The sequence below is a fragment of the Microcaecilia unicolor genome, chromosome 6 (assembly GCF_901765095.1).
Source record: "Microcaecilia unicolor chromosome 6, aMicUni1.1, whole genome shotgun sequence".
Classification (NCBI taxonomy): Eukaryota; Metazoa; Chordata; class Amphibia; order Gymnophiona; family Siphonopidae; genus Microcaecilia; species Microcaecilia unicolor.
The window spans coordinates 175,556,520-175,570,335 of record NC_044036.1 but is presented as its reverse complement, the minus strand read 5'-3'; the positions used below and the strand labels follow the sequence as shown (position 1 = coordinate 175,570,335).

Below are 13,816 nucleotides of genomic sequence, written 5' to 3'. Positions count from 1 at the left end.
CCCCAGGTGGGTGGCTAGGCATTTCATGACAAACTTAGAATAATAATTTTATTTTAAAAAAGAGGTTTTTTTTAAACATATGTACCCCGTGCTTTCCCACTCATGGCAGGCTCAATGTGGCTTACATGGGGCAATGGAGAGTTAAGTGACTTGCCCAGAGTCACCAGGAGCTGCCTGTGCCTGAAGTGGGAATCGAACTCAGTTCCTCAGTTCCCCAGGACCAAAGTCCACCACACTAACCACTAGGCCACTCCTCCACTTCTATAGAACTTATGTGATTAGGTTCAGGTAAATCCATTGGTTTCAAGATTTTGTGCCATCTAATAGATACATTTTAACCAGAAAACTTGATGTCCAGCTACAATTAATCCCTATAAGATTAGGAGGGACCTGGTCCTTCTGGGGGCAGGATAAAAGTCATACAGATTGCAGTGATATTCAACAGCTCTCTACTTTGTATGTACTAATTTCAGTGGATAATTTTATCCATTTTGTAGATCTGAGTTTAGACCATATATTCAGTCGTTCTGTTTAAGAAGATTGAATCACTAAGGGGAACAGTTTTCAGTGTAGACTACCATAAGATGTGCTATTTTACTACTAACTCATGCTGTTTTAGCATAGGTCCCATTTTATGCAATGAGACCTATTTACTAATAATTGGGGTCAACAGTAAAATAACACATCTTAACGGTAGCCCAGGTTGACAATTTCCTTCTTATATATTGGATTAAACTTAAGTGGATGCATCACATGCTTTTCTTTATATGGCTGCTATGCCAGTGAACACTGCTCCATTATTTTCTTTTGTATTTTTCTCCCTATGCCTGATCTGCAGGCCTGGCCTGTAAGTACTCAGATCTGCTGTCATCAGTATAAGTTTTGCTTCTCCTTACTGCGGCCTGTATACAGAGTGCATGTACCTTGATTAATAAATAGCAAATATTGTTATACTAGTAAAAAAAGGCCCGTTTCAGACACAAATGAAACGGGCGCTAGCAAGGTTTTCCTTGGAGTGTGTATGTTTGAGAGAGTGTATGTGAGAGTGATTGTGTGGGTGAGTGAATGTGTGTGTGTGTGTGCTCCTCGGAAGAAAAATAAAAAGGTCTGTGTGCTTGGTTTTGAGTGTATGGGAATGACAGCTGTGTTGGGGAGTGGAAACAGATTAACCAATGGGCTTCCTTGCTCATGTGTAGTAATCGTCGTGCACCATGGCTGGAGTGGGAGAGGAGAGGGAGGGCGGTGGAACGGTGAGCGAGCGGCTGCAGGAGGGTGGGTGAGGGGGACTGTGGGTGGGGGGACGGGGTCCAGCGCTGATGTTGGTTGGTTTTGAGTGTATGGGAATGACGGCTGCATTGGGGAGTGGAAACAGAGATTACCCAATGACAATCCGATTTGTTGAGTGTCATTGCTCCGCCCTCAACGTCATCACGTTGTGACGCGGGGGCGAGGCAGACACTCATGGAATCTTGCAACTACAAATTTAGAACGTTGGAGGTGCCTTTTATATATAGAGATGTGACCTGAAGCTTGGAGGAGAGCTTGAGGTGAAAAATATGCTCACTTCTCTAGCTTTGAAAATTACCATCCTGCAGACGTTTGAATTTTAGAAGAGAGCTCCCTTACTAGCTGCCTTGTAGGTGCAGGGTTACAAAAATTTGCTGTATATATGTATTCTCTCTCCTGTGCACATGTGCCAAGTCATGAATGACTCATGGGGCTGCCACAAGCATGCTGGTTTCCATGGCAGGCCCTAAATGGGGTAAGGTTGCCAGTGCCATCCCTGGAGGGGTAGTTGACTTGCCCATGGCCACAAGGAATTGCTGTGGGATTTGAACATGAGTCCTCCAGTTCCTAACCTGCTTCTCCTCTTTCCCATATATGTGTATTAGTGATAGTACACATACATACAAGAAGCACACTCATCACACATGTCTATATGCTGCCACTTATATGTATATATCCCTCTTGTGACACTGCTCTTTTTTTGCACATGCACAGTTCTAAAATAGCCTTTTCTGTTGTGTGTGAAGCAATCTGTATGTATACTTTTGAAGGTGTTGTCTATAAGTTATAAGGCTTAGTGCTCGCTGAGAGGGTCTTTTACTAAGCAGCAGTAAGCTCAATGTGGGATTAATGCTCACTAACCCAGAAGTACCGCCAGGCTACCGCAGCAGCAGTTCCCACACCCCGCACGCGCCATTTCCGGCGCTATAAAAATTTCTCCTTTTTGGCCAGCAGGTGGTGTTTCTTTGCTGTAAAGCTGTTAGAGGGAACTGAATATTTTTTTCTTTAGTTTAATACAAGCAGGAAGCAAGCAGCAGTAGTATATTTTTGAAATCCTGTTGACTGGGCTTTGATTGACCTAGGAGCTCATTTCTTTTAGAGTGTACTGGTTTTGCCTCCAGTCTTAGCCAGGAAGAAAAGAGAGCAGTATTTCTTTGATGAGGCTTAGTAAACAAACAGTTATGCATCCTGATCTTCCCAGGTACTTTTTAGGAAGTAAACAAATGTTTAGTTAGTGTTATAATTTATCCATATTTCAGTTACCTGTTATTGTTTGCAGATTGCCCATTTTTTGTTCATTGTTCAGTATATTTTTAAGACAATAAACAATTGTTTATTGTCTCTGCCTGTCTGGACTAATAAAGAATCCTGGTGATTTGTGTGTTGGATCTGTGAGTGCTTTCTAGGAACTGTGGAACCACTGGGAATGTGGCCCCAGTAACCTAGAAATCACTGGGGATAATTTGAGAGAGGGAGACTCGCCCCAAGGCAGTTGTGACCCAGTCGGTGGGAGGAGGGTGCTAGTGTAGAGCACAAGCAGCAGGTTCAGGTGGACCTGAGCTGTGCTGGGGACAGACCCTCGAAGTGGCCGTGGGGTAACCCCAGGTGGGTGGCTAGGCATTTCATGACAAACTTAGAATAATAATTTTATTTTAAAAAAGAGGTTTTTTTTAAACATATGTACCCCGTGCTTTCCCACTCATGGCAGGCTCAATGTGGCTTACATGGGGCAATGGAGAGTTAAGTGACTTGCCCAGAGTCACCAGGAGCTGCCTGTGCCTGAAGTGGGAATCGAACTCAGTTCCTCAGTTCCCCAGGACCAAAGTCCACCACACTAACCACTAGGCCACTCCTCCACTTCTATAGAACTTATGTGATTAGGTTCAGGTAAATCCATTGGTTTCAAGATTTTGTGCCATCTAATAGATACATTTTAACCAGAAAACTTGATGTCCAGCTACAATTAATCCCTATAAGATTAGGAGGGACCTGGTCCTTCTGGGGGCAGGATAAAAGTCATACAGATTGCAGTGATATTCAACAGCTCTCTACTTTGTATGTACTAATTTCAGTGGATAATTTTATCCATTTTGTAGATCTGAGTTTAGACCATATATTCAGTCGTTCTGTTTAAGAAGATTGAATCACTAAGGGGAACAGTTTTCAGTGTAGACTACCATAAGATGTGCTATTTTACTACTAACTCATGCTGTTTTAGCATAGGTCCCATTTTATGCAATGAGACCTATTTACTAATAATTGGGGTTAACAGTAAAATAACACATCTTAACGGTAGCCCAGGTTGACAATTTCCTTCTTATATATTGGATTAAACTTAAGTGGATGCATCACATGCTTTTCTTTATATGGCTGCTATGCCAGTGAACACTGCTCCATTATTTTCTTTTGTATTTTTCTCCCTATGCCTGATCTGCAGGCCTGGCCTGTAAGTACTCAGATCTGCTGTCATCAGTATAAGTTTTGCTTCTCCTTACTGCGGCCTGTATACAGAGTGCATGTACCTTGATTAATAAATAGCAAATATTGTTATACTAGTAAAAAAAGGCCCGTTTCAGACACAAATGAAACGGGCGCTAGCAAGGTTTTCCTTGGAGTGTGTATGTTTGAGAGAGTGTATGTGAGAGTGATTGTGTGGGTGAGTGAATGTGTGTGTGTGTGTGCTCCTCGGAAGAAAAATAAAAAGGTCTGTGTGCTTGGTTTTGAGTGTATGGGAATGACAGCTGTGTTGGGGAGTGGAAACAGATTAACCAATGGGCTTCCTTGCTCATGTGTAGTAATCGTCGTGCACCATGGCTGGAGTGGGAGAGGAGAGGGAGGGCGGTGGAACGGTGAGCGAGCGGCTGCAGGAGGGTGGGTGAGGGGGACTGTGGGTGGGGGGACGGGGTCCAGCGCTGATGTTGGTTGGTTTTGAGTGTATGGGAATGACGGCTGCATTGGGGAGTGGAAACAGAGATTACCCAATGACAATCCGATTTGTTGAGTGTCATTGCTCCGCCCTCAACGTCATCACGTTGTGACGCGGGGGCGAGGCAGACACTCATGGAATCTTGCAACTACAAATTTAGAACGTTGGAGGTGCCTTTTATATATAGAGGTACTTCTTGTAAATCACATGACAAGGAGAAACACAGGAGGAACTGAGGCTATGCGGCCCGTATATGGCAGACACAAAATGATATAACCTTGATGGTGAAGTGAGACTGAGGACCCTCCAAAGAAGGAAATGTTCCTCTACAAATATGTATTTAGAGAAAAAGAAGGAGCCAGGTGTTTCATGCAACTTGTTTGTTGTTGCTGATCATGTGTATAGGGTAAGGGAATTAGCCAATGAGCACAGAGTGTGCATGTGATTGGAGCAGGAGAGGTTGGTAAGAAAACAGGAATAGGAAATTACCTTTTATGTATTATGAGAAATAATATCAGAGGAATATGGTCTTTTTTGCATAATGAAGGAAACAGGAAATTCCCTTATATGTACAATAAGTTAGAATAGAAGAAATCACAAGATTTAGAAGAAATGAAACTTATAACAGTATATAAATGAAGACTGAGAAAGCCTAGCTAAGCAGCCTTCTAGCTCAGCCTGAAACGTGGCTGTATGACAACTCTGCTCCAGAGGGAACAATTCTTTTTGTAATGACTTTACAAATGATTTTACAATGATTCTACTTGGTTGCGCCAAATCTTAGTCTGAATTGTCTTATTCCAGCTGAGGAGTTTACCTCCGAGGGCTGAAGTGTTCCCCCTCCTAAGGGGCAGAGACTTTACGATATTAAATAACACTCAGTGCTAGTGAACGAATGATTTTTACCCAGACAATATTTTTCTAGATTGTGTTGAAATGCTGTCTTAAGGAATAAACTAGGCCATGGCAAAGGTTATACCTGTGTCAGGATCAGAAACCAGATTCAGAGATTTCTGATGATCTATGTTGATGTCTATGCAAAATGAATCATTTTGCCATGGTAGTTGCAAGATAAAATCTGGATAGTCGATACCTATTGAAGAAAGAAAGATAGGCAATTTTCATTACCTAAGCACAATGCTGATCACTTGACTATCAATATAGAGAAGTTATTAAATAATTGTAAAATTCTGTGACGACGTCTGATAAGACAACCAGTTAATTATGACTGGATGTTCAAAGACTATAACTGGCTAATGTAAGTCAGTGAAAATCATAGTCAAAAGCTAACCAGCTAACTAACCAGCCAACTTTGGGTTGGTGATTTTTTCAACCAGACTTAACAGGTTGTTGTTAATTGTATATCATTGAATATCAGCACTATCCAGTTAAAAGATACTATCAGGTATACCTCTGACTCTTCTCCAACAAAACCATTTGAATTTTATCCAGACAGTTTGTTTTAATAGTATTTAAAAGAGTTTCGCTTGATCTGTAAACTGAAACTTAACAAAAGAAATAATATTTAACTGGTCAACGGCCCCAAAATTTCAAAATGAAAGATTGATGCAGTTAATTCTCAAAGTTAACAGGACGAGTCTTTTTTTGTTTGTTTTTTAAAAATATTATTTATTAATAACAAACATTTAGTACACAGGATGTATGCCAAGTGCACCTCAGATAGAACATTAATGACACAAATCACAACCCCCTCCCCCCAGTCCCTCCTCCCACCACATTGAGGTTGAGGCCCACCTATGGGAACCAAAGTAAACCCTGAAAGGCAGTCCACTTCACGGTATTTCCCTCCATGAACGATATGGCTGCCAGATCGCCTGATAGCAACCCAAAGTATCCTTTTTGACGGCAGTCAATTTGGACATCAGATATAAACAAAATCCAGCTTAACCAATAAATGGTCTTGTGTTGGAGGATCCAGTTGCCTCCAAGCCGAGGCCAGGCAAAGCTGTGCCATCATCACAACAGAGGCCATCAAATGGTAAGAGTCATCTGGCAAAGAACTTGGACATCCATTAAATAGCCAGAAATAGTAGGAGGACAAGGTACAGTCAGCAAATCTTGGAAGAGCAAAGAGACCATTTTCCAAAATGCTTGCACCTTAGAACAGGTCCGCCAGATGTTGGCAAATGTGTTCTCCTCATCACATCCCCCCAAACATTGTCCCGTGCCAGAACCAAAAATCTTTTTGAGGTGGGAAGGAGTGTAATAGCACTGAAAAAAACATTTTATATCCATGTTCCGCTTAATTAGAGGCACTTTTAAGAGTTGCACATAAATCATCTTCCATTGGGCCTGATCTAGAGTCGATCCTAGGACATCCTCCTAACAATTCTTATAAAAGCTATCCAGGGGGAGGCTATGGAGCAAGACTTTATACAGATCAAGCAGTCCTCAAACAAATATGAAATATCTTCAAAAGGGCCTGGTCCCCCCTGTGTCCAATCTGGAAGGACCTTCCTACCAGGAAATCCACAATAGGCAAAAAGAAAATTAGTCGGTCCCCCACCCCCAACAAACCATACTCATCCTGTAAAGTTTCAAAAGGTATAAAGGAACCCTGCATTAACAACTGACCCAGAACCCGGTGACCTTTCTCTGCCTACCACTGAAACAGTCGTAAAAGCTGACAGCGCAAATCCTGGGTCATATTGAATAGGGGCATAATAAAAATAGTGCTGACAAGAGAACCAAGTCGAGCAGACAGCATACCACAAAGCAAGGGTACAAGAAGTCCCATAGGGCTCAGACTGGATGCAAGACCGCAACTCAGCCACAGGCATACATGTTAAATAATGTAAAGGTAGGCTGCCTATCAAAGTCTGTTCCAATTGTACTCAACACTTATGTGGAAAAGTTGCCCACTCAAAAAGCGCTGGGCTGCAAAATAATAAGACAAAATCAGGCACCCCCATAGCACCCTGCTCCTTTTCAAGATACATATGACCATGACCCACCCTAGGTGGCTTGCACCACCAGTTAAATACAAACATTTTCCTCTGCAGCTTGATTAGACACAGTTTAGGAATAGGCAAGGGCAAACAAGCAAAAAGATAGAGGAAGAGGGGCAACACGGACATTTTAACTGCACTGACCCTACCCACCCATGATACCTGCAGACTCTCCCAGTGATCTAAATCTGGCAACACCTAACAAAGAAGCGGAGGATAATTAAGTGCAAATAAGAGGCTCAAATCCGCAGGAATAAGCACCCCAAAATTCTGTATGCTCTGGGAAGCCCACTGAAACTGAAACCGCTCTTTAAGAACAGAGACTTGGGCACATTGATATTCAATTTCCTTGGTAATATTCAAGGAAAATCAGACAATCTCCCATACTGGAGCAGATGATACAACACCACCTGCAGGGTCCGTGAGAGTAAAAAGAATATCATCAGCATACAACAAAATTTTATGATCTTGATCACCAACACGAATCCCTCAAACCCCAGGACAGTTGCGGTCTTCTGGGTCAAAGGTTCCATAACCAGCTTAAAAATCAACAGAGACAAGGGGCAACCTTGGCGAGTACCCCAATGGAGAGAGAAATATTCCACATATGCCCCGTTAACCCAGAGAAAAGTGACTGGAGTATCATAAATAAGGGATAACCACATCAAAGAATTCTCTGTAAATCCAAAACTATGCAAGGTGGCCATCATAAAAGGCCAGGACACTTTATCAAAGGCCTTCTCCGCATCCATCTCTAAAACCACCACTGGAGAAAGTTCACGACACGCCATCCAAATAAGATACAGTAACCAACAAACATTGTTGCTCAGCTGCCAGCAAGAAACCTAGACTGATCACCATGTACAAGGTCGCTCTTCTTTGAGCCTTTTCTAATTCTGCTATATCTTTTTTTAGCTACGGCAATCAAAATGGAACACAATACTCGAGGTGAGGTCGCACAATGGAGCAATACAGAGGCATTCTTTGTATGAAGGCCTCACACCTCCATATACATCACCCAGGGCTCTAAAACATCAATGATGACCATGAGTTATAAATGTAGTATTGAGGAATAGACAGTAGCCATGAAAATTTCCATCTTACAATACTTCTTAGCCTAAGAAGAGTATAATCTCAATGTTGTTACTTTGCTGTAGGTGATTCAGATCAGTTTTCAAGTGAAACTCCATTAAAGAGTTCAATGTCAATAATGTAGGCAGGAATGAAGCTTAAATGACCGAGTAATGACCCATCACCATTTTTACTGAGAAAATAAAACATGTTCCCTATAACAGAAAATCTGCTTTACACTTATTTCTGCTTTTAGAAAGTATCTTACCGTATATCAATGAAGGTGGCAATGTTGGTGGTGTAGTTGTACGTACTGTAAAAAAATAAAATCAGTAATACTTATGTACATTATGAAATGCTTTGAAATTCACAAGACTAGAGGAGTTAATAATAATTCACAGGGGGTCTTGCTAGCCAGTATTCTGCAATGAATTGATGCTCCCGAGTCAGAAGTTCTCCTTTAGGGATGGACATTTGTGAGTATGCATTTGGATTATATTAAGAATGGCCACCCAGAAAATATTTATGTCATTTTCATTTGAAATTTTTTGTTTTCAACGAATGTCGTTAATAGTGCACCCTCCTCTTAAAGAGCACGCTCTTTCTTCACTTAGGGGTCCTTTTACTAAGATGCGCTGAAAATGGCCTGCGGTAGTGTACACGCATGTTTTTGGCGCGCACAGAATCATTTTTCAGCGCACCTGCAAAAAAATGCCTTTTTAAAATTTTTGACGAAAATGGAAATGCAGGAAAAATGAAAATTTCTGCACGTCCATTTTGGGTCAGAGACCTTACCACCAACCATTGACCTAGTGGTAAAGTCTCACTCAGTAACTGGGCAGTAATGACCTACGCACATCAAATGCCACTTGGTGCGCGCCCAATATGAGCGGCCAAAAATAAAAATTATTTTTTGGACGTGCGTATCGGACACACGCCAAAAATGAAATTACCGCAAGAGCCATGCGGTAGCTGGGCAGTACCTCCATTTTGGCGTGTGTTGGGTGCGCATAGACGCTTATGCGGCTTAGTAAAAGCGCCCCATAGTCCTGATAAGGTGCACATAAGCAATGGCTTACTCATGTTTGATAGTTTGCACACATCCCTGGGGGGAAAAGAGTGCACACTATGGGCCAGATTCAGTAAAGGGAGCCGAAAATTAGGTGCTGGGAAAAATCTGTGCTCAGCACTATTCTATAAAGAGTGCTGTGGGCTGAGTGCTCTTCACAGAATAGTGCTTAGCACAGATTTCTATACCCAAACCATATTCTTTTTTTTTTAACATTATCTTTATTAGGCATACATAAGAACTGCCACATTACATAAACAAGAGCAAAAGAAAAACATTTGCATCAAGAAATTAAGAGTAAAAACTCTTCAATGTCCAGGTATTTGCAGTGGAATCTTATCTGACACGAAGCACCAACATTACCCAGGTCAATATGGGATTGCATAGATAATGCGAACAAAGCGAATGCTACATACCTGTAGAAGGTATTCTCCGAGGACAGCAGGCTGATTGTTCTCACTGATGGGTGACGTCCACGGCAGCCCCTCCAATCGGAAACTTCACTAGCAAAGTCCTTTGCTAGCCCTCGCGCGCCCGCGCGCACCGCGCATGCGCGGCCGTCTTCCCGCCCGAAACCGGCTCGAGCCGGCCAGTCCAGTATGTAGCAAGACAATACACTTCAAGGGAAGACACAACTCCAAAGGGGAGGCGGGCGGGTTTGTGAGAACAATCAGCCTGCTGTCCTCGGAGAATACCTTCTACAGGTATGTAGCATTCGCTTTCTCCGAGGACAAGCAGGCTGCTTGTTCTCACTGATGGGGTATCCCTAGCCCCCAGGCTCACTCAAAACAACAACATTGGTCAATTGGGCCTCGCAACGGCGAGGACATAACTGAGATTGACCTAAAAAATTTACCAACTAACTGAGAGTGTAGCCTGGAACAGAACAAACAGGGCCCTCGGGGGGTGGAGTTGGATCCTAAAGCCCAAACAGGTTCTGAAGAACTGACTGCCCGAACCGACTGTCGCGTCGGGTATCCTGCTGCAGGCAGTAATGAGATGTGAATGTGTGGACAGATGACCACGTCGCAGCTTTGCAAATTTCCTCCATGGTGGCTGACTTCAAGTGGGCTACCGACGCTGCCATGGCTCTAACATTATGAGCCGTGACATGACCCTCAAGAGCCAGCCCAGCCTGGGCGTAAGTGAAGGAAATGCAATCTGCTAGCCAATTGGATATGGTGCGTTTCCCTACAGCCACTCCCCTCTTGTTGGGATCAAAAGAAACAAACAATTGGGCGGACTGTCTGTGGGGCTGTGTCCGCTCCAGATAGAAGGCCAATGCTCTCTTGCAGTCCAATGTGTGCAGCTGACGTTCAGCAGGGCAGGAATGAGGACGGGGAAAGAATGTTGGCAAGACAATTGACTGGTTCAGATGGAACTCCGACACAACCTTTGGCAGAAACTTAGGGTGAGTGCGGAGGACTACTCTGTTGTGATGAAATTTGGTGTAAGGGGCCTGGGCTACCAGGGCCTGAAGCTCACTGACTCTACGAGCCGAGGTAACTGCCACCAAGAAAATGACCTTCCAGGTCAAGTACTTCGGATGGCAGGAATTCAGTGGCTCGAAAGGAGGTTTCATCAGCTGGGTGAGAACGACATTGAGATCCCATGACACTGTAGGAGGCTTGACAGGGGGCTTTGACAAAAGCAAACCTCTCATGAAGCGAACAACTAAAGGCTGTCCTGAGATCGGCTTACCTTCCACTTGGTAATGGTATGCACTGATTGCACTAAGGTGAACCCTTACGGAGTTGGTCTTCAGACCAGACTCAGACAAGTGGAGAAGGTATTCAAGCAGGGTCTGTGTAGGACAAGAGCGAGGATCTAGGGCCTTGCTGTCACACCAGACGGCAAACCTCCTCCAATGAAAGAAGGAACTTCTCTTAGTGGAGTCTTTCCTGGAAGCAAGCAAGATGCGGGAGACACCCTCTGGCAGACCCAAAGAGGCAAAGTCTACGCCCTCAACATCCAGGCCGTGAGAGCCAGGGACTGGAGGTTGGGATGCAGAAGAGCCCCTTCGTCCTGCGTGATGAGGGTCGGAAAACACTCCAATCTCCACGGTTCTTCGGAGGATAACTCCAGAAGAAGAGGGAACCAGATCTGACGCGGCCAAAAGGGAGCAATCAGAATCATGGTGCCTCGGTCTTGCTTGAGTTTCAACAAAGTCTTCCCCACCAGAGGAATGGGAGGATAAGCATACAGCAGACCTTCCCCCCAATCCAGGAGGAAGGCATCCGACGCCAGTCTGCCGTGGGCCTGAAGCCTGGAACAGAACTGAGGGACCTTGTGGTTCACTTGAGATGCGAAGAGATCCACCAGGGGGGTGCCCCACGCCTGGAAGATCTGTCGCACCACACGGGAATTGAGCGACCACTCGTGAGGTTGCATAATCCTGCTCAACCTGTCGGCCAGACTGTTGTTTACGCCTGCCAGATATGTGGCTTGGAGCACCATGCCTTGACGGCGAGCCCAGAGCCACATGCTGACGGCTTCCTGACACAGGGGGCGAGATCCGGTGCCCCCCTGCTTGTTGACATAGTACATGGCAACCTGATTGTCTGTCTGAATTTGGATAATTTGGTGGGACAGCCGATCTCTGAAAGCCTTCAGAGCGTTCCAGATCGCTCGCAACTCCAGAAGATTGATCTGTAGATCGCTTTCTTGGAGGGACCACCTTCCTTGGGTGTGAAGCCCATCGACATGAGCTCCCCATCCCAGGAGAGACGCATCCGTGGTCAGCACTTTTTGAGGCTGAGGAATTTGGAAGGGACGTCCCAGAGTCAAATTGGAGCAAATCGTCCACCAATACAGGGATTCGAGAAAACTCGTGGACAGGTGGATCACGTCCTCTAGACCCCCGGCGGCCTGATACCACTGGGAGGCTAGGGTCCATTGAGCAGATCTCATGTGAAGGCGGGCCATGGGAGTCACATGAACTGTGGAGGCCATGTGGCCCAGCAATCTCAACATCTGCCGAGCTGTGATCTGCTGGGACGCTCGTACCCGCGAGACGAGGGACAACAAGTTGTTGGCCCTCGCCTCTGGGAGATAGGCGCGAGCCGTCCGAGAATCCAGCAGGGCTCCGATGAATTCGAGTTTCTGCACTGGGAGAAGATGGGACTTTGGGTAATTTATCACAAACCCCAGTAGCTCCAGGAGGCGAATAGTCATCTGCATGGACTGCAGGGCTCCTGCCTCGGATGTGTTCTTCACCAGCCAATCGTCGAGATATGGGAACACGTGCACCCCCAGCCTGCGAAGCGCCGCTGCTACCACAGCTAGGCACTTTGTGAACACCCTGGGCGCAGAGGCGAGCCCAAAGGGTAGCACACAGTACTGGAAGTGGCGTGCGCCCAGCTGAAATCGCAGATACTGTCTGTGAGCTGGCAGTATCGGGATGTGTGTGTAGGCATCCTTCAAGTCCAGAGAGCATAGCCAATCGTTTTGCTGAATCATGGGGAGAAGGGTGCCCAGGGAAAGCATCCTGAACTTTTCTTTTACGAGATATTTGTTCAGGGCCCTTAGGTCTAGGATGGGACGCATCCCCCCTGTTTTCTTTTCCACAAGGAAGTACCTGGAATAGAACCCCAGCCCTTCTTGCCCGGATGGCACGGGCTCGACCGCATTGGCGCTGAGAAGGGCGGAGAGTTCCTCTGCAAGTACCTGCTTGTGCTGGAAGCTGTAGGACTGAGCTCCCGGTGGACAATTTGGAGGTTGAGAGGCCAAATTGAGGGAGTATCCTTGCCGGACTATTTGGAGAACCCACTGATCGGAGGTTATGAGAGGCCACCTTTGGTGAAAAGCTTTCAACCTCCCTCCGACAGGCAGGTCGCCCGGCACTGACACTTGGGTGTCGGCTATGCTCTGCTGGAGCCAGTCAAAAGCTCGCCCCTTGCTTTTGCTGGGGAGCCGCGGGGCCTTGCTGATTCGCACGCTGCTGACGAGAGCGAGCGCGCTGGGGCTTAGCCTGGGCCGCAGGCTGTCGGGAAGGAGGATTGTACCTACGCTTGCCAGAAGTATAGGGAACAGTCTTCCTTCCCCCGAAAAATCGTCTACCTGTAGAGGTAGAAGCTGAAGGCTGCCGGCGGGCGAACTTGTCGAATGCGGTGTCCCGCTGGTGGAGAGACTCTACCACCTGCTCGACTTTTTCGCCAAAAATGTTATCCGCACGGCAAGGCAAGTCCGTAATCCGCTGCTGGACTCTATTCTCCAGGTCGGCGGCACGCAGCCATGAGAGCCTGCGCATCACCACACCTTGAGCAGCGGCCCTGGACGCAACATCAAAAGTGTCATAAACTCCTCTGGCCAGGAATTTTCTGCACGCCTTCAGCTGCCTGACCACCTCCTGAAAAGGCTTGGCTTGCTCAGGGGGAAGAGCATCAACCAAGCCCGCCAACTGCCGCACATTATTCCGCATGTGTATGCTCGTGTAGAGCTGGTAAGACTGGATCTTGGACACGAGCATAGAGGAATGGTAGGCCTTCCTCCCAA

General features: G+C 45.7%; 1 protein-coding gene across 2 annotated transcripts in view; it reads right to left on the bottom strand.

The window, feature by feature from the left end:
- The window catches only part of LOC115471856 (inter-alpha-trypsin inhibitor heavy chain H4-like), a 148,816-nt gene that overhangs the window by 25,224 nt on the left and 109,776 nt on the right, over positions 1-13,816 (bottom strand). For both annotated transcript variants that reach the window (XM_030205730.1, XM_030205731.1), the window contains 2 exons: positions 8,522-8,566; positions 5,193-5,306 (listed from right to left, as the gene is read on the bottom strand). In XM_030205730.1, the coding sequence (XP_030061590.1) occupies positions 5,193-5,306; positions 8,522-8,566 (159 nt within the window). The remainder of the gene's footprint in view (positions 1-5,192; positions 5,307-8,521; positions 8,567-13,816) is intronic.